Genomic DNA, 24940 nt, shown 5'->3' on the forward strand with positions numbered 1-24940 from the left:
GTCTTCATTTACTGAAATGTAGAAATAATTGTACTATCTTTGTAAATGGCCTTGGTATAGTGTTCACTATGGCAAGATGCTACTGCATGTCAAGTTGAGGCAATCTGCTTATTTGAGCTCATGGCGTAAGAAGATTTTGTGTTGTTTTCCTTAGTTAGAAGCTACAAACCCCTTATGCATGTGCAAGTCATTATGGGAATTTATTAACAATTTACAAATGTAAAGGATTATAATAAAAACAGGCAGTGCTTATATTCTAGGAGCCCCAATTTTGCAATTTCTTAGATAAATGCGCCAATAATAGTTTTGGTAGTCACCAGTCTTAGCTTATGTGTGGTCAACACCATAAAATACTGAGTCAGGTATACAGAAATTTACAACATCAGTCCATCCAGTTCAGAATCATGGTAGGCCATTGTGTGCCCCAGCAACATGAGCTGTAAGTAAAATGCACTGATGTTAGAGTACAGGAGCCATTTGCAAGAGATTGTGCAAACTCCTTCAATAGTTTTCACAACCAAGTGCAGTTTTTAAAGTCAGTGTGTTTATTTTCCTGGATGCAGTATTTGAAAAATGTATGAAAGTCTCTAGAAAACAGAGAGCGATATTATTAATAATAATAATACATTTTATTTATATAGCGCCTTTCCCATGCTCAAGGCACTTACAGAATATAAGAAAGAATGGCAGGGTATACAGTATATAGCATTGTACAAACCAGATAAATAAATAAACACTGTCTGACATTGTGGTCAGCAACACAGGAGCGCCACAGGGGACTGTACTTTCTCCGGTCCTGTTCAGCCTATATACATCGGACTTCCAATACAACTCGGAGTCCTGCCACATGCAAAAGTTCACTGATGACACTGCTATCGTGGGCTGCATCAGGAGTGGGCAGGAGGAGGAGTATAGGGACCTAATCAATGACTTTGTTAAATGGTGCGACTCAAACCACCTACACCTGAACACCAGCAAAACCAAGGAGTTGGTAGTGGATTTTAGGAGGACCAGGCCCCTCATGGACCCCGTGATCATCTGAGGTGATTGTGTGCAGATGGTGCAGACCTATAAATACCTGAGAGTGCAGTTGGATGATAAATTGGACTGGACTGCCAATACTGATGCTCTGTGTAAGAAAGGACAGAGCCGACTATACTTCCTTAGAAGGTTGGCGTCCTTCAATATCTGCAGTAAGATGCTGCAGATGTTCTATCAGACGGTTGTGGTGAGCGCCCTCTTCTACGCAGTGGTGTGCTGGGGAAGCAGCATAAAGAAGAGGGACGCCTCACGCCTGGACAAACTGGTGAGGAAGGCAGGCTCTATTGTAGGCACAGAGCTGGACAGTTTGACATCCGTGGCAGAGCGACGGGCGCTCAGCAGGCTCCTGTCAATCATGGAGAATCCACTGCATCCACTAAACAGTATCATCTCCAGACAGAGGAGCAGCTTCAGCGACAGACTGCTGTCAATGTCCTGCTCCACTGACAGACTGAGGAGATCGTTCCTCCCCCACACTATGCGACTCTTCAATTCCACCCGGGGGGGGTAAACGTTAACATATACAAAGTTATTGTCTGTCTGTATACCTGCATTGTTATCACTCTTTAATTTAATATTTTCTTTATCAGTATGCTGCTGCTGGAGTATGTGAATTCCCCCTTGGGATTAATAAAGTATCTATCTATCTATCTATCTATCTATCTATCTATCTATCTATCTATCTATCTATCTATCTATCTATCTATCTATCTATCTATCTATCTATCTAAAGAAAATTATGACAGTGAATTCAGAGAAAAAAAAACAGACAACATAATTGATGGTCTCACACACACACATACTGGTTACATGAGCATCTTGACAGAGAAGTAAACTGAGAGAAGTTACATAACTTTCAGAAAATGTAAAATATGTAATAGTGTAGGACAATATTACAAACTTCAAGAAAGCGCTCGCGTTATGAAAACATTGGCAGCTGCTCAAGCTTTGGTAATTAAAAACCTTTTGTATCATGTCTAGGATCAGGACTCAGGGAAATTAACAGGTCATTCTGGTTATGCTGAAATGCTTGAAGGCCCTGAAATACTGTATATACAGTAGCTGGGTTCTATGTGGGGGTTCAGTCACATTTCCAAACTGCCTAGCAGTATCACATTCAGCATTTTTGTCAAAAGAGTTGACTTTATCAAATGTAAAGTGTTTTTTATTTCACTGACTCCTTTATTACTATAATTTTTACTAATAGAACATTTCTTACTGAAATATGTGTGTGACTGTGATAAGCAGACTTACTGCAGAGTCGATGAATAGACCCTCTTCTGTAGCCTGAGAGAACAGAGGTTTGTATTTTCAAAACTGCTTACTTTTTAAGATATTTAGCACAAAATGTGAGGCGAGAATGAAAAAAAAATGAGTGCACTACCATTCAGGATACATGGCAGTAAAGTAACTAACTACCTCCTTTGTGATGGTTTTTGACAGTACATTTGAGTAGCAAGTGGCATCAGGAAAGAAAGAATTTAGTTATTTGGCAAATAAGGCTCAAGAGTAAGTATTGTAAGTGCTGTCAAAGCAAGCAAGGGAGCAGGCTCAATGGGAAGCCAGGTGAGGTGCTCACAAAGACAACCAAGGCGGCTGTCATCAACATCACACTTTTTAAAGTGTGTGGAGATAAAATATTTTGTGGGACTTCATCAAATCAAGAAACCAGACAGTGTTGCCTAGCAACTAAGGCACTAGACTATCATTCAGAAGGTTGCCTGTTCAGTGCCCCCAACTGTGGGACCCTAAGTGAGTCACTTACCATAATAGCAGTCACATTGTGCTGCTGTCCTTTGAATTATACATTAAGTAATTTACAATAAGATAATAATCTTGTTTTGAATGTGAAGAAAAAAAGTTTTTTTTCTTTTTGGTAACACTTTAGTTTAGGTACTGCAAAAATGCATCTATTACTCATTTACTATTATGAAACAAGACCTCTTTGGGTCTTCATAACACTTACAAAGTATCAGTAAATTGCTTCTCTCTCTGCAATATGACCGACTAATAAAACTTCACTCCAGGGTGGTCTGAGGTTGCCATTATGAGACACCTTTCTCTTGATATTACATTTGAGGCCTGTCTGTCCATCTGTATGTCTGTCCGCCTTTCACAAGAGAACTACTTAACGGATTTAGATTGTTTTTTTTTCTATAATTTGCTTGAACATTTTGTGACTTCTGTCATCGCACTAAGTATCATAGTTCATTGTGGCACCGATTTATTTGCATGAATCTGGCAGACAGGCTGGGGGGAGGCGGGTCCTTAGGAGTAGGGAGCCGGGCAGGGCCCACCTCACTCACACGCCAGTCTCCGTTTGAGTCACTGTACCTCTCGCCACGTGTTGGAGCGTACCTTGCCTCAGCTTAACTAGCAATACCTGTTAGTTCAACAGACATTAACATCTAGAGATTGTTAAAGAGTAGCATTTGACGTTTTTGAGAGAGAGATCACAGCTACGTGTGTTTTAGAGGGTACCTACTCATTGGCAGAGATATCACGGCCACGTGCTCTTCTCCCCACATGGGGGACGCTCTCCCGTCAGAACTGAACAAGATCAGATACAGTGGCAACGTTTGACGTTGGAGCGTAACCCACCTTCCGCTTGGCCAGACATACCTTTTATAAGAAAGTTTTCTGTCTGTACTCTGATTTTACAATGTCTATATTCTAAATTCAAAGTGCTTTGAGATTCTGTAACATGTAAGAGAATAAACCTTCTTGATTTTGCATGGATGGTGACCAGTAAAGCAAAGGAAGGATCCCTGACTTTGGTTGCATGAGCCATTCATTGATATCTCAGCAAGTGTTATCGTTCAGAGCTACCCTGTGGGAATGGGTTCTTGGTTGAAGGAAGGGTAAGTAGAATCTGGACAATTCATTTTTATTACAGCGAAAGATTGTTGTGACATGCAGCCATTACCTGTTTGGGACGCCAACTGCATGGAAGGACTGGGGGAGTGCAATACCTTCCCTGGGACGCTAGAGGCTCTCCTGGGCTCTCCTGGGCGGCTGTGGCACCACGGATTCCCACAGGGCATGTTGGGACTTGGAGTTTGGCACAGCCCTGTTGGGTTCCATGGCGGCCACCCCATACAGGGGGTGGAGGCTGCAGAGCCCTACACTGGGCTCTCATCACACCTGGGAGTGATTCCAGGTCCAATTAATGAGCCACCTAGAACACTCCCAGGGCCATGATAAAAGGAGCCGTTGTTGTGTCTTACACATTCTACCTTATATAAAATTGAGAAACGCTGTATCATAACCGCTTTCCATATTTTTCTCTTTATTACTTGTTGTATTACCAAGAAAACATATCAATGCGCATACGCACACATAATAGTTAACAGTATACATACACCACAAAAAAAAGTAGATCCACTAACACCGTGTACATAACAGCCGCCTCACTCCATTCGAGGAGCCGGAGTCGGGAGGATGTGGATGAGAGTGGAAGAGTGGAGGCAGAGGAACCTTGAATTGGTAGCTGAAGAAACGACTGTGTTGTGATGCTGTATGGACGGTGCAGTACTTTGGGGGAGCAAAGAAGAAACGCCTCCCTGGCTGTAAATAAACACGTGTCGTGTGGCAATTCGTGTCTCTGCCTGTCCGTGTTGGCTTAGGATGGCTGTACGCATGCCGGTATTCCAAACTTTCGAAGCAGGGTAGAAATGAATACAGTGAGACCTAGGCAACAAAACATTGACATTTTGCATACATGAAATAAGACAAAGTGTGTAAATCTACAATATTTCAATTTAATTCAAATAAAATTATCAGCCAATGAGGCAAGTCTATGTGATCAGATGGCTATCCTAATAAGATTAGTGAAATGGTCAGATGGAAATTAATATCTCATTTTTCACTTATGCTCTAGGCTTCAATGTGGTAAATAATTATCATTCAAGGTGTACTTATTGAAATGTTTTATAGAAGGCGATCAATCCTGTTTTAACTAATGGCGTTTTTTAGGCTGTCACTGGCAGTATATCACCTCACATTCAAAGTCTTGAATTTTCTTAGTGTAGATAAAGCAGAAAGCGTTTGCTGTGCCTCAGTAATCTCTAATGCCAGGCCATCCCAGTTGCCAACCCAGATTGTGCTAGTGTCTCTTGATGGGCTGGTATTTGACAGTTACTAGCCCTCTGAAGTTTGTATATTAATCTGCCATTTTTTCCATCTGCACTCAGAATACTATGAGTTAGAAAACAACGTGTTTGTGTTAATCGGTGTACATGCAAGCTCACCACACTACAGTAAGCCCCCTAAACATGCTGTACATCACCTGTAACGTGGGTAGGCTATGGCAAAATTAGTTGACCTTCAAGCTTCATTTTTAAATACTGGGCCTATGAGACTTTCTCACATTTACACATAGATTATTGTAGAATATTTTATGTCATTTTGATAGTCTGATGTGCAGTCTGTGGACCCACATCTGGTGCTACACATCATAGGGTACTGAAATGCAATAAAATCTTTGCAGTTGCATAATTTTTAAGAAATGAGAGCTAGTTCTTAATGTGCAGGGAAGGCGGTGTCTGCTTTTTTAGCATTAAAGAAAGTCATAAAGCTTATGATATTCCCTGTTGAGCCTCGTCATCACATAGATTAGTTTTAAAGTTGTTCCTCTTCTGCTACCCTCCCACTGCTGCAACTGAAATATTTAAAAGGAGAAAATGCATTTGATTTAACAAGGTTGTAGTGTTGCTTTTCTGCTCTGCTGAACAGTATTTACATGAGTCTGTATTACAGTAACAGATACAGATTACTTCTGCATGAAAAAGGAACATTTTTCAGTGGTAATGTGACATCCATAGCACGATTTTGAAATGTCGTCAAATGGTACAGTCATAAGCTTGTGCTGTAGCCGAGGAATTTTAAAATACCACCGGCAGCTAATATTTACTAAACCTGCAACATAAATCTGGAAACACATTTCTGGCCAGGCTTTGCTTTGTTTTTTTTGGACAGCTGCAAGCTGTTGGCTGTGTGTATGTTTCAAAGAAATGGTTTGAGGACATTTTGCTTTCAAGTTCCTGGCCTGAGCACACAGTAATAAAGAAAAAATGTAGTAATGAGAAGCAAAGACCTCTAAAATGCATGGGTCTCAGAAATCTCTTTGCATTGGTTGTACCGCATTTGATGAGAGAGAGCTGTGGATGAAGGAAAGACTCCCAAAGTCAAGTGGCGCTGGTTTGAGAACTGAACAGACGGAATGCAGGCAACTACATACAGCTCTGTAATGCTGTACAATATGTAGATTACTACAGCTTAGGGTATTGTTTCTCAGTCCCAGTGTCATCATCATGTGGCAATTCAAGCAAGAAGACAAAGATGATAGTGTATGCATCATTTTTTAAAAAAAAGATTGCTTATCAATGCCACTTATTCAACTACACAAGAAGCCAGAACCAAGTCTCGAGAGTACTTCTCAGTGTGTTATTACAAGTAGGATGTATTATTTATACATTCATTATATGAAAAATAAGTGATGTACTTACCCATATAGAAGAAATTACTGTGGTGCTATATTTTTTTTACTTTGTAATGTTTAAGGCTGTTCAAAAAGGCAATACCTTCTGCTTTTGATATTTGCTAGTATACTGGCATTAAGTTTCCGTGCTGTCTTGAACAATGTCATCAGTCTATCTTGCAGTTGGCGTTTTCATTTAATTGGCTTTCTAGTGCACTTGTGATTGATGAAAAAAACAAAACAAAGAAAGTCTTAACAACTCTAACTATTTTAAATGGCACTCTGGATGTAATGACTTAGACTCTAGTCTTTCTTATGACACGATCTGAAACTTATGAGTAACTGATGTCACTACAGCTTCATTGTCGTAGCACCACTTGCTGTATATAAAGCAGGAGTCAAGGCAAAAACAAAAGATTATGGCCTTTTTAGGATCCATCAGGCAAAAGAAGGAATAAAACTGGCACCAGATTTAGCTTAGCTAGCTTCACTGTCTGTGGTAGTGAAAAACAATACTGCATGTGATCCTGCAAGTGCTGTCTATCGACATTAGGGCCTTTCCAATAAGAAATCACACAGTACTTGTTGACAGGATTTCCTTGATGTGTCACTGACAGGACGCAGACTTCAAACACCAAGCACACATGTCATATTACTCTGCCTTTGTACCTTAATTTGCTCATATCAAGGCACTAAATGGTTGAAACAGAATTGGAGACAAGTATATTATAAACAAAGTTGAGATGATCACATCCAAGGCCTGGTATGTTGGAGATGAAGTAACAGAGGGTGCAGGACAGTGATAGTAAAGAAAATAATAAAGTAATTGTTATAAATGGCCATGTTAGAAACGGCCACAGGTGAAGGACGGAAAAATCAGAAGGGCTAGGCAAAAATGTCTAAAACAAATATACATCAGTAGCTTTAAGTAACCAGCATTCCCAGTCAGAGGCGTAGCTAGGGTTTTCAGCGCCCGGGGACAACTGAAGATTTCGTGCCCCCTCCTGTTTGCCAAAATGCAATGGGAAAGGGAAATTTGGTGCCCCCTGGATGCTGCGCCTGGGGACAGATGTCCCCCCTTGCCCCCCCCCAGCTACACCACTGTTCCTAGGGCCTACAAAAACTATTAATAAACTTAGGCCATGGTAATATCATATTGTCTATTCTTTAATTCAAATTCATACAATGAATCATATTTTTCATGTACTGTATGTATGTAGGAATTTTATAAATAAACAGGATTCTAAGAAATATATTGATACATTTATTTCTAGTAGGATTGACTACTGCAATTTGGTGTTCGCTGGATGTTCAAATTGTTCTTTATACAGCCTCCAGTTAATCCAAAATGCGGCTACAAGAATTATTACAAGAACAGGAAAATACAAACACATACCTCCAATTCTTAAATCCTTACACTGGCTCCCGGTTAAGTTTAGGGCAGATTTCAAAATCCTCCTTTTAACATATAAAGCCTTAAATGCCCGAGGTCTGGGTAACTTATCTTAACTTATCATGACTTACAAACCAGAGCGCACATTAACTCTTTGAGGGCTGAATATTTTTTCTCCAAAAAACTCAATTTTCTGAAAAGCACACAAAGCAATGGTTTCACATATAAATCAACATAAAATGTCTGTTGCTATGTGCTGTGGTTGCTGTTGGCGCATGTTTGACATCTCTGGAGGCAGTGGCTGCACAGGGGCACCTCGATGGCCAGCAGGAATGCATGGTGGTCTGGCTGCCTTCGCATAGCAGGTGGGCGACAGTGTCAGTCGCAGTGTGACACAATAAGGTTTGTACCTCTTGTCACCATAAGTGGTGGTCCTTCCAGGCAAACACAGCTACACAAACGTGTTCAACACCACGATCAACTGGGGACTGATCAGCTGATGCTGGTCCCTCACTTTCATATTCGATGTCCATCTCCTGATCACTTGCATCAAATTCCAAGTCCGACAAGTCAGAGTCCGATTAAGTGATAATATGTAAAATGTCCATGGCGTATTTAGTCTCTCACCAGATGTCGATGCCATTTTAGAGGTTGTTTACTCTTCGCTACTCATGCAGGGAATCGCGGTTAAATCAACAAAGCTACTTAACTTTCCTTCCAGCAAAGAGAGTCAAACTTAAATGTAAGGACGAGTATTGTCGCAGTTTACAGCTGATTACCGTCCTCCACCCCTGAATTTCAACAAAAGTCAACATCAGCCCTGAAAGAGTTAAGATCTCAGGATGCTGGTCTGCTTTTGATCCCAAGGATTAATAAAACAATAGTGGGAGGTTGTGCTTTAAGTTGCAGGGCCCCTAAACTGTGGAATGGTCTGCCTGGTACTATAAGAGATGCCCCTTCGGTCTCAGCTTTCAAATCCCAGCAGAAGACTCACTACTTCAGTTTAGCATATCCTGACTAGAGCTGCTGATTACCTGTACAGACTGCATCTCTGTTGTTGGTCATTAGCACAAAAACATAAGTAATATGATAGTTATAATTTGTTACTAACCCTCACCTATTCTGTTTCTCACCTTGGTACTCAAATGTGTACCAAGCCCATCTCTGATGGAGGACTGCAGGAATCATCGGGTAAAGGGTTCCTTTCATCGGATTGGCTGGCCCAGAGCTGACTCAGCTTGGACTGGCCAATAGGGAGAGGCAGCTTGATGGCCGAGGTCTCCAGGACTCTGAACAAAACCAAATTGTATCATGTGATATCATCTATTGTTGAATTCTGCTCTGTACTTGTATTTCGCTTGCACTATTGTATTGAGGATTACTTGTGTTCTGTTCTGTGTATTGTATTTATCCCCTTTGTTTGACACCCACTGCATGCCTAATCTACCTGGAAAGGGGTCTCTCTTTGAACTGCCTTTCCCAAGGTTTCTTCCATTTTTTCCCTGAGAGTTTTTCCTTGTCTTCTTAGAGAGTCATGGCTAGGGGGCTGTCAAAAGGCAGGGCCTGTTAAAGCCCATTGCGGCACTCCTTGTGTGAGTTTGGGTTATACAAGAATAAATTGTATTATATTGTATTGTATGTATGTATCATAGGAAGCTGGAGCCTAAGTCACCAGCAGGGGTATCATCTCATGATTTGAATCTTTCATTTGTAATTAGATGTATGATGATTAATTTTCACCACTTCCTTATAGATAAAGAGGTGGATTATTTACTCTGAAATACATTTAATATTATGCCAACAGCAAAAATGTTAAATAGGAAAAAATTCTTGTTATTATTATTGAAGACAAACAAGGGCTATCTCTATAACACAAGAGGCCAGGATAGTCTTAATTCAGCAGTGATTCTTTAAGCTAAATATTGGAACTGTTTACCTTCATGCAACACTGAATACTCGGAGTGTTCAGTCATTAAACTATTTAGGCTGATTTCTTTTGGCTAGTTATATTTGTTAATCCATTTATGATCCAACTCATTTAATGCAGTTCAGAGTCACAGGAGCCAGAGCCCATGGCCTCAAAAGGAGCTTTCCCACTGTAGGAATTTTTTCCAAACCTGGGGACTTTTTAGAGACTCCACAACTTTTGTAGCCTTCCCACCTCAAGAACTGGGGACTTTTGTCGTTCCTGGCAGTTAGTTCCTGGCACTTTCTTAGCTCCTACTCCAGGGCATGTACTTTTTGTTCAACCAGGAACCATCATGGATGGGGCTCGTGTGACAAATTGCGCTTATTGGTTGACCTCAAGCGCCAGCGCCATCTTACAAATCTGTTAGTAGTTTGGACTTTGAACAGTTATCTGAGAAGATAGAGCACCGCACTTCGCAACACATCACTCTTCTTTGCACATCACATTTCTGGCATAAAGGTTAAAACAGTTCCCGATGGGAATGCAATACACAAAAGTGGCCAAAAGCCTGCATTGTACAGGGCCTCTTTGGTTCCTGTAAACAATGTTCCTGTGGTGGGTAACTGCCAGCAGTGGGTGCCAGTCCATCGCTGGAATTTTGTTTTTGTATTGGGAGTGCTTGATTTAATGGAGTTAAGGAATTGTCAAGTGAAAAATCAATGGACAACTGTCCATCAATTTATTTTCTTGACCCTCTTATTGGAATATTGTTACAGAGTCAGAGCCCATTCTAGCAAAGTTTGCCATTGGGGCAAAGTGGAAACCCCTCCAAAATGGGATGGCAGACAGTCAGAGAGGATGTCTACACACACAGACACACACTTAATTCCTTCACAGGATATTTAGAGTCACCAGTTAACTTAAGATGGCTTTGGGATGTTGGAAGAAAACCTTGACAAATATATGGAGAATATGCTAACCTAGTGACAGGATGGCTGCAATTTATTTTAATGACGTGTGGATAACTGGAAAAAGACCACTTTTCTTATTGTATGTGTGGTGAAGTGAGTGTAAGCACTTTCAATTACATGCTGACAATTCTTTGAGGGATCTAAGCTCTTATTCCAGGTCACATTTTGGAAAATCTATTCTGTTTTTAGCCCCTTGCTGTTAGTTCCATAGTTTAACAACTGTGTTTTGCATCTAAATCTTCACAGAATTCTAATTTTTAAACTGCTGTTAAAATTCTTAAGATCGACTCACATCTGTGAAATTAATCAAGAAGCAGAGTTTAAGCATATATTATGGCTATTAGTGCTATTTATTCTTCTCAGGTGTGTTATAAATTTCCTGTTTGCATGTACAGTATCCACAAAATTTTGCATACCTGAAGTGATTGTAGCACAGTAGGTGCTACTGTATGTGTGGCTTAGAGGCTCTTTGTAATGAATTTTCAGATTCTGTTCAGATTTTTCTCTGATTTATTTCCATACCCTATTCTAAACTCACCCATCCAAAGCCAGTTTCTGCCTTGAACAGCCTATCCTGCCATGATACTGGCCTAGTCTTAAGCTCTTCTCACCTCCATATTGGAAAAAATATGCTCAGAAAATGAAAGGGTTCATTTGTATATAGCATGAAGGGTTATCAAGTAGGACATTTATTGCAGGCAACGAGGAAGAGTATGTGTTGTGGCAGGCCCCTATAAGGCCTTCACAATTTGTCGAATTTAACCTCACATCAGTGCAAGATATGTAGCTTTGCCAGAGGTCTAGTGGGTTAATGCCATGTGGCATGTACTGTACATGTGCTTGCTGAGGGAGTCCTAGAATTGATTACTGCAGAGGTGCAGAAATAGAAAAGGGCTGTAGGGTGTTTTTAATGCTGGGTTAGTAGTCCTCCAGATATATAGGTGGCAGTAGGGAGTCACGTCAGATTATGAGGCCACCTGCTATTTATTACATTTGGCAAAACTACCTGGGGGTTCCCTGGCTGTTTAACCAATAGCTGGAGCACACGGCTAAAGGGACACCAAGGGCAACTGGGAGAAATTCCATTACAATAACCCTAGAATTTCCACAGGGCTTTTTGGACTTTTGTACCAGGATGACTCCAGAAGAGGTTCTTGGCTGGGCCTTAAAACTCCTTCCAGTCAGTCTATTATTGAGTCCAGGTATGATAGATGAGTCAGGGCAAGAGCCGCAGTAGATTAAAGAAAGGTATGGGATGTCGTCAAAGGAGTGTGTGGTGCAACTGATTAGGGTTTGTACTTTTCTTTTGCCCTTTTTTCTTCACTACTTTTGTACTCTGAGTTACTCTTCTTTTTCATTCCTTTACCATCTATTTGATTGAGCCTTTTCCAGTTTATTTACTGAACACTATTGAACTCAGCTTAATTGTGAGAATGTGTGTGCAGATTGCACATCCACCCTGTGGACTTGTCTATTAGCAATTAAACATTGTGATGTTTATGAGGTGCTCTTCCTTAAAGCACTTTCTTTGTGATGGCAAGCGATAGTTGGGATAGTAGGAGCAACTGATTGATTATTTCAGTTATTTACAATGTTAATCTGCATAAGATGGCTTTCTTAATGTATTTTGCTACCATAGGCCATGGTTGCGGGTAAATTAGAAGCAGCATAAACCGGATGTTAAAGAGAAAGTGTCAATAGCTGACTTGTTCCTTTGCTGCAGTCTCAGCAGATATTTGTGTTGCTTCCTCCCCCACTTATAGTAATTCCCCCACTGCATGTATATTTCATTTTCTGAAAGGCAGCCCACTGCCCAAAGTGGTGCACGTCCAGGCAGCAAAAGAGCAGAAAGAAGAGGCAGCCTAGAAGTAGGTAAAAAATAGGACAAAACTAAGAAAGCAGAGGCAAAGGAGCAGAAAATGAATACATAAATCTAATTATATACTGAACGCACACTAGAACATGAGGTCAGGCAGACTCCAGATGCGTGAAATGGAGCCACTTGCTGGTGTCTCATGTTGTCATCTACTGTTACTAACTTAAAATGCTTTTCTGTACATATAGTGGTCTTGTTATTTGTTTTGTGAATCATCTTATGGTTTACACAGTAAAAATACTACATACAATGCAACTAGATATAGAGATCTTAGCCACCCTTTTAAATTTATATAGGAACTGTGGTATAGTGGAGAGGAGGTCGACTTTAAGCCACAAGGTCGCTGAATCTGTCCCTTCTTCTGACTCACTGTGTGACCCTGAGCGTGACTGCTAACCTCCTTGGATGGTAAAAAGATATATACAGGATGTAAACAGTTGTAATGTATCCTTATCTTGTAAGTCACCTTGGATAAAGGCAACAGCCAAATATAATAATATTAATAATGATAATGCTAATCATAATCAAATGTAAATACAGATATTTATTCATTTATCATGTCAGTAATGGGCTCCTAGGCTTTGAGTGGAGCCTATCTCAAGAGAACCAAGCAGAACAGTTCAAGAGCCGTCCTTAAATTGGGGGCGAGTTTATTGTAGGGCACTCACGTATAGAGACCCCCACTCTCATTAGTAGATCTAATTGAAAAGTGGCAATCAGCCAAACCTGCGTGGTTTTGGATGGGGGAGAAAGTTAAATAACGTGTTTATATAATATATGCACAAGCACACACATCTGTATTAAAGGAGTACTCCATAAGATTAAATATTTTCCTCAGTCATCACTACCAACAACAATGGATAATCAAAAAATAAAATAAAAATGCTTTTTGGTGGAGTATTCCTTTAAGAACAGATTATTGCAATGTACATACATTTTTTATATATTGTAGAGGAACATAATATAAATATATGCACACACACAAATACACACAAAAATATGCATAATATATAGTTTATCCATGGCGCAGTTTACTTGTAATGTACTGAATATAACAGGTAGCAAGCTTGTTGGGATTTGCAATTAATAAGGTGCATTACTCATTTATCTACACCCATCTATTAAATGGAATTCATACATGCAGATCAAATATCACAATATAACTTACAGGAAAATGAATATTTTATACTAGCCATATGCGCACAACTACGTTGCGCGTGTTAAAGTTGTCTGTGAAGGCTCCCTGTTTAAAAGCAGCTGCCAGTCGTGAACTGGGCCCTTCATCGCACATCATTATGATTTTTTATAAGGGAAACAAAATTACTAAACAAAACCCTTGGACATTGATTTGATAGGAACGGCCTACTCGGAATCACTGTCCAAATAGTAATTATGTGGAGGTGAAGGAGCATTTCTGCTTTTCTCCGTTCACAGTCCGTCTCGTTTTCACGACGCTGTCGTTTCCTCTCACGATCTCTTCTCAACCTTTCTCCAATCACGCAGGTTGCTTTGTGGCAATCCAAAGAGTAAGGAAGAACCAATGCTTCTTTCTTGAACTCCAAACGCAGACTGATGGAAAATCACAGAAGTGTGTCCAACTTATATACTCTGACTGCCGACTCCAAGAAGCGGGTGAACATTCGATTTGGACGAAGTGCTGCCAACGACGGTCGATAGAAGCACAAAAAACCACAGTCTCGACAATGAAGCTGGTGTCGACGCCAGATCTAAACACAAAGAGTGCTATCGACAGTGTTTGTAAACAAAAGTAACAACTATAAGCCGGGAGGAGATTCTTAATGCAATGCCTATGTTTTAGCTGTCTCTCTACTGCCATCTAGTGCTTCTTCTTCTAATTCATTCGCGGACAAACAAAGATCAAGATCCAAATGAAGATTATATATAGAGATGCTCAAGACTGACTTTACTGTGAGCTTCTAGAAATGTGTACCATATTCTACCTCTACTCAAATTATTTTCAGCAACTTTGTATGAATAAGCCAAAATTTGCTAATTGAATTTGCCCATACCTCATTATTTTGAAGATGTTTTAAAATAGAAGGATTTTAATTATGGTTAGCACAGTGGCAGTGCTGCCATGCAGCTCCATTGACCTGGATTAGAATCTTGGCATGGTCACCATCTGCCAAATTTCTCTTTTTTTTGTTTTTTGTTTTTTTTAAGTATTATTCTTCTTCTTATATATTTTTTTAGTACACTGGTTCAGTGGTTTGTAATACTGCATCAACGTTCCAGGGGCTGGGATTAAATTCCATGTCAAAACAAATGTCTGCATGAAGGTTGCACATTCTTGTTGTCCCTGAATTTTTCTAAGCTAATTAATTATTTTAAATTGTATCAGTGTCATTGACTCCCCTGATTGAGGAGCAGTCCATCTAGAGCTGGTTTCTGCTTTGCTCAATTTCCTGTTGGATAATGTCATGGTTCTCTGTGACCCTGTTTTTGCATCGATTGGTTTCAGGTAATGGATGGACTTTAATTATATTTTGTTGTGTACATGTTACTGGATCATTTTATGCTTTTTTGTTCTAAGGGGCCCATGAAGCTTCCGACTGTGTTTATCAGCAATTTTACAGAAATGGAACCCACTTCTATCATGACAACATAAAGCACTAGTAAGCAAACAGTGGTTGTCTCTTTCTTCCTCTGCAGGTGGCGACAGCGAGGCTGCAAACCGACCATTCTCCATGAGGAGGAGAAGAAGATGCCGGCTCTGCCAGCACTGCTGCTGCTGACAATTCACCTTTTGTTCTTGTTATTGATGATGGTTCCACCCCGTTACAGCCAAGGGGCCACACTTTCATCTCTCAGAATGGGTGAGTCGTAAAGACACTCTGCATGCCATACTCATTGGCAATATAATTGATGGGTACAGTTGTCAATACTCCTATTGATCTGAGTTATAGTCAATATGGCACAACGCCGGCACACTGGACAATGTCATATTCATTCTGTTTGCTGTTCAATATTGCACTTTTTTCCCTTTTAGAATATGAGAATGTCTGGACCTTTATACATTTTGTGAATAATAGGCCAGAGCTGGATTAATTATTTTAGATGATTCTCATTACTTTTGCCAGATGAGACTGATTGCAGTGACAATCTTTGAGGAGCAGAGCATTTTAACCTTGCAGAGTCAATCTTGGATTAACAACAAGCTGCTGAATTACTAGACACCAGATATAGCCATACAGAAAAGAATCTCAGCAAGCACACCTGCAGTCCTAAGCATGATGGGAAGATGACTGTCAACCTTGAGCATAAAAAAATGAATTAAACAGATTGACTCCACAGTGGCTCATGCAAGAGAGGGTCTGTTGGATATTCAGTTCCAGTGGCCTCCCGATTCCTTGTGATCATCGCTATTTGCTTATTAATTTGCAGATTTGCCTTAGAAACATTGGTCAGCCTCTAGTGCCGTTGCGGTGGATGGATCTGTACATTGAGGTGTGCGGTCACCTAAAGAACACTTAGAAACACAAATCATATTTCTGTGTAGCTGCCTGCCCTATTAACCAGGACATACATTTATAACCTTACCGAACAGAAATATTTATGATATTTTGCAACAGCTTTGTCATATTGTGGCCATATACTTTGGACTGTCAAGCTATTTGTTCAGTCTCCAGCCCTATCCCTGTGTAAATTTGGATTAACCAAAAAACCTGCTATTGCTGCATTTGTAATACAATGGAAGCACATGTAGTTTACTTAGCATCTGTAGGTTGCTATGGATAAATGTATCAGTACCCAGTGAAAGCCACATAGACACAAGGATAACATGCAATTTCCACTCACTCAGTGGCCAAGCTTTTTGCTTGGTCATTGATTGAGTGGGAATTGAAATCCAGATAACCAGTGCTGTGTGACAGCAGTGACAAACACTGTGTCGTCATTTTGATTTCAAAATAAGTCAATCAGTGCATCTTCTGGATCCATCCAACCTATTTTTTTTAATTAGAGTTGCAAAGGTATAGTTTAGAATAACCAAGGAACTGGATTATGGAAGGAAACAATTTCAGAGAGAAACTCCACCTGAGCAGAGGAAGATTGTGGAAACCAAGACACAAAGTGACCAGACTGGAAATTGAGTCTAAGCCCATGGAAGTGTGAGATGCTAGCACTAATTAACCACTGTGACACTGTGCCATCCTTGAGCAGGAAATCATTTTATAAATAATATCTTTAAAATAATTATTTTTAGAAAGAACAAGAGTCTAAAACGTAAGACTCATCACAATCCTTTACTGGCGAATATGGGCGAATGTGTGATGGTTTTCCATTACCTGCACAAACCAGCACCAGCACCCACCAAGTGTATGTCATTGCCAAATATCTGACTGTCCTGCGTCTGCTCAAGGCTTACACTCTTGACTTGAAAACAGTTCACCCAATGGTGTGGTTTGGAAGAATATTTCTTTTACATTTTTTCAGTCCCTACTGTAACACTAGTTGTGCTGTGATACATTAAAGACGTTAATAAAAGTGGCAGCCAAGCTACTCATGAGAAAATGCCACGGTTTCCCTATAGGCCACAAGCTACAGCAGAAAACCAATCTCTGTCTCTATTGACACAAAAGAAAGAAGTACTGTGGAGCCCAGAAGAGTATCCCCTGACTCCTGGTTTCAGACTTACCTGTCTGACAGCATTCTGTATCTTAGTTGACACGTGACATTGATGGTTTGTCCCAGTCTGTCTGAGGGCTGAACTCTTGTTCTCTCAGTCCATGAGAAGAACAACAGGTCCTGTCAGCAGTAGCCAGTAAATAGGCTGGAATCTGTGACCTTTTCATGTGAGGTAACAACCCCACTCAATGTGCATCCTGTCCCAAGCGCAGGCCAGGCACAGTTTGAACCTCTGATCTCCCAGTTCAGTTTACGCCAGACACTCCTGTGCCTTTGATCATCCCATTCTGGTTCCTAATAAGTACCATTAGGAATGGAAGCAAATGAATAATGATTAGGGAGCCAAAATCAATTACTCAGCTGGTACATCGTTAAAACAAACACATGAGTGAAATGTCCTTTGATCCAATCAGTTGCAACAATTAAGAAAAAAAAGTAAGTTAACTGGAGTCTGTTTTTATCTCTGTGACCCACCTAGTCTCCCGCTCAACAGTAGACATAGTGCTTTAGTGTTGGTTCAGTTCAGTTCAGTTTTTTTGTATTTTTGTATAGCATTCTTCACTGAGTGTGTGTAACTAACTCACAGGGAAAATACACTTGCTAACTTTACCAATCATTAATCACATAATGCACACACATATAGATATGCCGTAGATTAGTTAAAACACACCGTAAAACAAAGAAGTTTAAAACTGAATGACGTGAAAATATCCTAACAATATCTGCCCTTTAACATTATCATTGAACTGTATCAGCTGGCAATAGAGAAGATGAAAGCAAAAGGCCCAGACAGCAGAATCCATCCATCCATCCATTTTCCAACCCGCTGAATCCGAACACAGGTTCACGGGGGTCTGCTGGAGCCAATCCCAGCCAACACAGGGCACAAGGCAGGGAACCAATCCTGGGCAGGGTGCCAACCCACCGCAAGACACACACAAACACACCCACACACCATGCACACACTAGGGCCAATTTAGAATCACCAATCCACCTAACCTGCATGTCTTTGGACTGTGGGAGGAAACCGGAGCGCCCGGAGGAAACCCACGCAGAATCCCTAGAGAAAATAAATCTTTGGGTGGTCCATGGTTGGTTAGAGCATAAATTCAAAAGACAAAGTCAAGTACAGTCACCAGTTCTGGAGACCTAGGCCAAATGACTGCCCACACTGTCCATGGCATTCTACAATATTTTATGCATTTGTAGTTAGACAGTCTAATGAGAGGACTGAATCATTTCCTCTTTGAATTCCAAAGCTCCCAGTATTGCAGATGTTTTTTCATGGACAGGGAAACAGCTTGGAAGCAGAGTAGTGACACCAAATGCCACAGTAGGATACTGAAACAGAGAGAGAGAGAGAGGGTGGGAGCATACGCTGATTACAGCACGTTGCCACACCCACCACATGGCGAACAACCCGGATTGAGATCCGAGAGAAGAAACAGAATAGAGGAGAGTTGGTAATAGTTCTAAATTATTTACATGCTGCTCATATTTCATGAACAAATGACTACCAACTAGACAAACTCTAACGTGCACAACCAATCCATCCATCCATTTTCCAACCCGCTGAATCCAAACACAGGGTCACGGGGGTCTGCTGGAGCCAATCCCAGTCAACATAGGGCACAAGGCAGGAACCAATCCTGGGCAGGGTGCCAACCCACCGCAGGACACACACAAAGGCCAATTTAGAATCGCTAATCCACCTAACCTGCATGTCTTTGGACTGTGGGAGGAAACCGGAGTGCCCAGAGGAAACCCACGCAGACACGGGGAGAACATGCAAACTCCACGCAGGGAAGACCCGGGAAGCGAACCCAGGTCTCCTAACTTTGAGGCAGTAGCACTACCACTGCGCCACCATGCCGCCCTGCACAACCAATCAGCAGCTTTAATTAGGTTATGACTAAAGTATTGAATCTTCAACCTTGAAGGGCTGAGTCTGAAGGGATGTTTTTCTAGAAGCAGCTACTGTAGATCTTGTAGCTAAACACACAGCCTCACACAGTTATTTTATTAATCCTTGGAATCTTTAGGTGTCTAGCATCTGGAGATTGTAATGCAGATAGGTAAATAAGGCCTAGCATTTTGAAATCAGCCCTAAGCTAAACTGGAACACCAGGTAAAGACTTAAGATTGAAGTTATGAGGTTGTACTTTATACTTCTTTTAATGATACTTGCAACAACATTTTGAATTAACGCACATTTGAATGGACTGTGTTTAACAGCGTTAATTAATTGCATGATTTAATTTCTCAGAACATTTTATATTTAGAACCATCTTAATTTTCCAAAATTCTTAAATTTTTTGTTTTATTTTGTGTTGTAAAAGACATAATGGTGTCAAAGATAACTCCTAAGTTGCATGCTATATTAAGACTTATAGAGTTAAAACGTTATGGGTTATTGTTGCAGTCTGTGTCATTTCCCTTCAGTAAAGGAGATTTTTGTTTGTTTCTTTGTTCAAAGTCAAGTATTAATTATCCATTTACTCTTTGAATTCACTGATAAAAACAATTAATCGAACTATAGGAGAAATGTTGTTTAGTCTGAAAGAAAGGTATACCTGAATATCATCTGAATAAATATTATGTTCTCTAAGCGTGTGAAGGGAAAGCAGTGAAGGTCTGAATACCTAGCCTTGCGAGACATCGTAGTTAACTTCTGAATATACTGACGGTATATTGACAACACATTTCTGTACATAATAAAGTTGATTTTGTAAATGTGAACTAAACCATGCAAGGATGATGCCTGAGAGCCCAAAATAATTTTCTTGCATATGCAACAGAATAGAGTGGTCTGCAGTGTCGAAAGCTGCACTGAAATCTAATAACATATTTACTGTAGCATTTCCTTCATCAGGAGATACTGTATTAAAATGTTATTTGCAATGTGGATTAGTACCATGTTTTATGCTAAATCCTTTTAATTTCTGCTCTTTACGTTCTATATTACTTATATTACTTACTTACTCTATGTTTATATTGTGATGGGGCACCTTTACATGCCTAACAAAAAGAAACCCTTGCCAAAGTCAAAATAAACAAAATAACTACATTTGGCTTTTTCAATTAGAAACACAGAAGGAGGGATAAGCAAAGAGAGAACACAAAGCAAAACAAACAGAAAACAAATCCTAAATTCCCCATCAGACCCTCATCTGTGATTATCAACTCCGTGTCTTGATTAGGTTTCATGTGAATTCATTTGTTATTTTCTAACGTCTTAAATGCTACTTTTTAGGTCCTTGTTTGCTAGGAGCGTGGCTTCTAGGGCTGTGGCCCACAGGTAATCGTCATGATGGGATAAAAAGCTAGCTACGAGTTCCTTTCATTATCTAAAATGTGAATAAAAACCTACTAATAAACAAAAAATTAAAAGAAATCCTGTTACAGTGCTTCTCATGAGTTTCACTTGCTTTGAACTTGACTTCAATTTTTGTCTCTCGTTAGGATTTGAGAGCTAGATTTATTTTTATTTGTTTCTGTTTCATTTTTACATGCTTTTCTCAGTTTAGCTCAGTAAATAAATCAACAATCCATTTCTCAGAAGGATAGTCTGGTTGGTTGACCACTTCTCCGACATTCAGACTCACCATGCCTTATGCACTTCAGGTTGCAGGGCACCAATCTTGAAATGCTGATTCATCTCTTTGCATGCATACTCTTTTCTAGAAGGTCGATTTCCACACATTCATTTCCAAAACCCACTTAATCTAGAAGATCATAGTTTCAGAAGGCCAGAGGCCACTCCAACCTCTCTTGACAAAGCTGTATACTAGATAGGAACCAGCCCTCAATGTCTGCCCACCACATAGGACACTCAAACAAACCAAATCTCTCTGATAAAGAGTCAGATTACAGCTGCTAAATGTACCTTTCTGGGTTGTGCAAAGAAGCAAGAGTAACCGGAAGAATCCTAGAAAGCACAGGGAGAATGTGCAGACTCCACACAGACAGTGACTTGAATGGCACTGTGAAGCAACAGTTCTAAAAACCACAGCTCCTTGCCTACTTTTTAAGAATTGCTTTCACAAAAGCGACTTTTTAGCATAAATCTATTAGAGTAAAGATAGATAGAAAGAAAAGAAAATGTCAGCATCAAATGTTTCATGAAGTAAAGACTTTTGTAGAATTTTGGAAATATTTTTATTTCTATTTTCAGTAACAGGAAAAAAGGATGTCACCAACCCTTGTGAGATTATATTGTGCATTTGGCATCATAATTTCTACTAACAAATGTTAGACAGAAAGAAAGAAAGAAAGAAAGAAAGAAAGAAAGAAAGAAAGAAAGAAAGAAAGAAAGAAAGAAAGAAAGAAAGAAAGAAATTGGTCAATCTTTAGTCAACATAGAGTAATTTTCTTTATTTTTCTCATCTTCTCTAAAAATTGATCTTCAATTATCTTTCAGCACCACCATTAGTAATCTAAAGCAAAGTATCAGATAATAGATTTTAGTGGACAGTATACATTATACTGTGTCTGGAAAAGTATTATTAAGAAATAAGTATTTAATCAATTAACAAATTCTCTTTATTATTCATTCTTGCCCAAACCCCCACGATGTTAGCAACATTATCTACCCAGCATACCTAGGGAATAACCGCATGACAAAAGCCCAGATTTTTGATTGATGTATGCATCGAGCTGTGATGGCCTTTTCCAACTACAGCTTCCCTTTGAAATTCTTGAAGGCCCCTTATTTTTCAGAAACGTGTGAAAGGCCATGTCGGCTGTGACAAGAACCATTGTCAACAGGCGTCACTTTGCTGTGCTTTGTGTGTCTCTGTCAACACCACCTTGCATACTCTTGATCTGACACGCAATTTTTTAAGCAGATACGTATGCAGCCATTTCACAGAGTGTCACAGGGGGCACTGCTCTAAATTTTAGTGCCTTTAACCGTAACGAGGGAGCCTGGCAATTATCTGCTTGGGCAGCCTGCTCCCAGCTCACCTGCTGTTAGGATTTATAGACTGACAGGCTTTACAGAAGGTGGTGCGTTTAAGAGCTGGAGCATGTTCTACTTCATGCCATCCAAAACAATGAATCATTACTCTGAAAAAAATTCCTCTGTAATGTATTTTTTTTTAATGTAATACTAAAAAATAAATTTGTAGTATTTCCTCATATAAACTGAGTATGAGTTTACTTTTGTTAACTTTCAAAATCCACAAATGTACTTATTTAACACAAGAACTTCTCCCCACTCCATTGCTGCAACCGCAAATTCTCAAAATATTCTTTATCCATCCATCTATTTTCCAACCCGCTGAATCCGAACACAGGGTCACGGGGGTCTGCTGGAGCCAATCCCAGCCAACACAGGGCACAAGGCAGGGAACCAATCCTGGGAAGGGTGCCAACCCACCGCAGAAAATATTCTTTATTTAATTTTAAATTTTTTAATCAAAAAAAAAAGTTAAGGTTTTGTTATACAGTATGCACTGTGACTCTGATATACATAAGAGAGTAACTTTAGGAGGAGACCTCATTCCAAAGCACATTTGCTGGACTACTGTAGGTCTATCTGGTAAGGATCTCCAAGAGGCAGGTCTTCCTGGCTACAGTCCATATCCCCTCACCATCTGACTTTCTCATATTTCCTTTAGTTCTACTCTCTAGGAATTTTGTTCTGAAGTTCATCTCTTGACGCTGTAATCAATGGTGATCTGCAAAGGCTAACATTTTACATCTCCTAATGAGATATATATATGATTATAGGATACAGATGCCTTCTGGCAGCGCCTGATAGGTTAAAAGAGTTCAACACTGACAATTACTGGCCTTTTTATTTATATGATTGAAAATTAGCAGCACTCCAAGGATCACCAGTCACAACATTATTACACACTGTTTTATATATGTACATGCTTATATGGGAGAATCTGCAAAAGTGACATTATCCTAAGCAAATGTGTGTAAATCAGTTCTGCAGGTATCTGTCAGTCACCATTTACAAACAATAAATGGAACAGACTTCACTACAGGGATAGTCAAATCCAGGATAAAATTTTAGTCTTCCACACAGATTTCTCTACCTTATTTAAAAGGGTGTTGTGACCCCCAAGGAAAAATATGACCTCTGAAGTCAAGCGCCCTCTGGTGATGACTGCTGTACACGGTAGCAAAATGTCACCTTCAGAAAAGCACATGTTTGTTGCTGCTAATTTTACTATACTTAAAACCATAACAGAGCAAATGAATTGCTTATTGTTGGTATAACAAAATGCTAGGTGTTAATATTTGTGAGTTGTGTTTGTAATTATTATTTGTAAATAACCCTGGGATGAGACTTTCTTGAGCTTAATTTCAACTCCCGCAAGAGATAATTTCACTTCCCGCGAGACGAGACTTTTTGCCAAGAGATTTTGACAAGTCCCGCCCTCCTTGCAAACATTTACAACCACACCTATGGTCCAATCACTTCTCATTTGTGTGAATGCTATTGTCAGACACAGTTCCTGCACTCTCAGCTCCAAGCGGGGTCGGAAATAAAAGACAAAGAGTAGAAGACAAAGTAAAAAAATTGTAAATGTGGTTCAAAAATGTTGGCACGATACACATGCAGAGCAGGTTAGAGAGTATGAAAGTACTAAAATTCGAAAGTCTCAAAAAACTGATAGTAAAGATTGCATGAGTGCTAACAAACTGAAATTATTACTCTGTGAAATAACTGAACAGTGTGGACGAAAAAGGCACACTGACAACAGGCAGATAATATTTCTCAATTCTCTTTTTTATTAATTCGGAGTCACAGTAAGTAGAGATTCAAAAGAGTATAACTTATTGCCGCAAAGCTCAATTTGAACACCGAGAAAAAATTAGGAGGGGTTTTTATAATTCAGCATCTCATGATTAATAAGACAGAAAGAACATCCTTATCAAAACAGTAAAGTTAAACAATATGTCTGTTGAGCTAAGCATTGTCTGTGTTCTCAAAGCTAAGCACAGGAGGGATGCCTTTGCATAAACTACATGTACTTTCTGCAGCCTTGTGACCTTGTCCCTGAAACATTCACTCTGAGAAAGGGAAAAACAAGAAACAGCTTACATTTTATTCATCTGGACACTATTTCTCCTGAACCCTGGAATAACATATTTTTGTTAGTTCATAAGACAAGCTTCTCTCACTGGCAAGTTACAAAATAGTTATTATAAAAATTCGAATTTACTAAACACACAAAATACATGGTGCTGAGGAGAACATTCTTCTTCTGCAACAGCAAAAAAAGATCGAATATATGGACATAGGTGATAAGACAGAACTATGTGTATATTGTTTGGCTTTAAACTTTAAGTCGGAGACTTGAAGATCGCCTATGCCGTGTTTCCATCAGGGATAAGTTGTGTTTCTTCCCAATGATGAGGCATATCCACGAGAATTAAAAGATTTGTTGTTTGGTGAAAGTGAAATCCACATACACGAGCAGCAGAGACACAAAGTGGCTGGTGCGTAATGCAGGCAGGGGGGTTGGCGAGCAAAGCAAGCAGGGTGCGAACCCCCCTTGTATGATATACTTTTTTTTTTAAATCGTTCAAGCACTTTATTGTCATTGTGTAACACAATGAAATTACGAAATTAATTACGGAACAAAAATTCTCAACCCTTGGG

The 24940-nt window shown here is 39.8% G+C and overlaps 1 protein-coding gene across 2 annotated transcripts in view; it reads left to right on the forward strand.

Moving 5' to 3' along the window:
* The window catches only part of grik5 (glutamate receptor, ionotropic, kainate 5), a 384618-nt gene that overhangs the window by 302235 nt on the left and 57443 nt on the right, over positions 1-24940 (forward strand). For both annotated transcript variants that reach the window (XM_051920882.1, XM_028822896.2), the window contains exon 2: positions 15343-15506. Coding sequence is in view for 1 of the 2 variants with exons in the window: in XM_028822896.2 (XP_028678729.1) it covers positions 15395-15506 (112 nt within the window). In the remaining variant the exon portion in view is untranslated. The remainder of the gene's footprint in view (positions 1-15342; positions 15507-24940) is intronic.

The sequence above is a fragment of the Erpetoichthys calabaricus genome, chromosome 17 (genome assembly GCF_900747795.2).
Source record: "Erpetoichthys calabaricus chromosome 17, fErpCal1.3, whole genome shotgun sequence".
In the NCBI taxonomy this organism is placed as follows: Eukaryota; Metazoa; Chordata; class Cladistia; order Polypteriformes; family Polypteridae; genus Erpetoichthys; species Erpetoichthys calabaricus.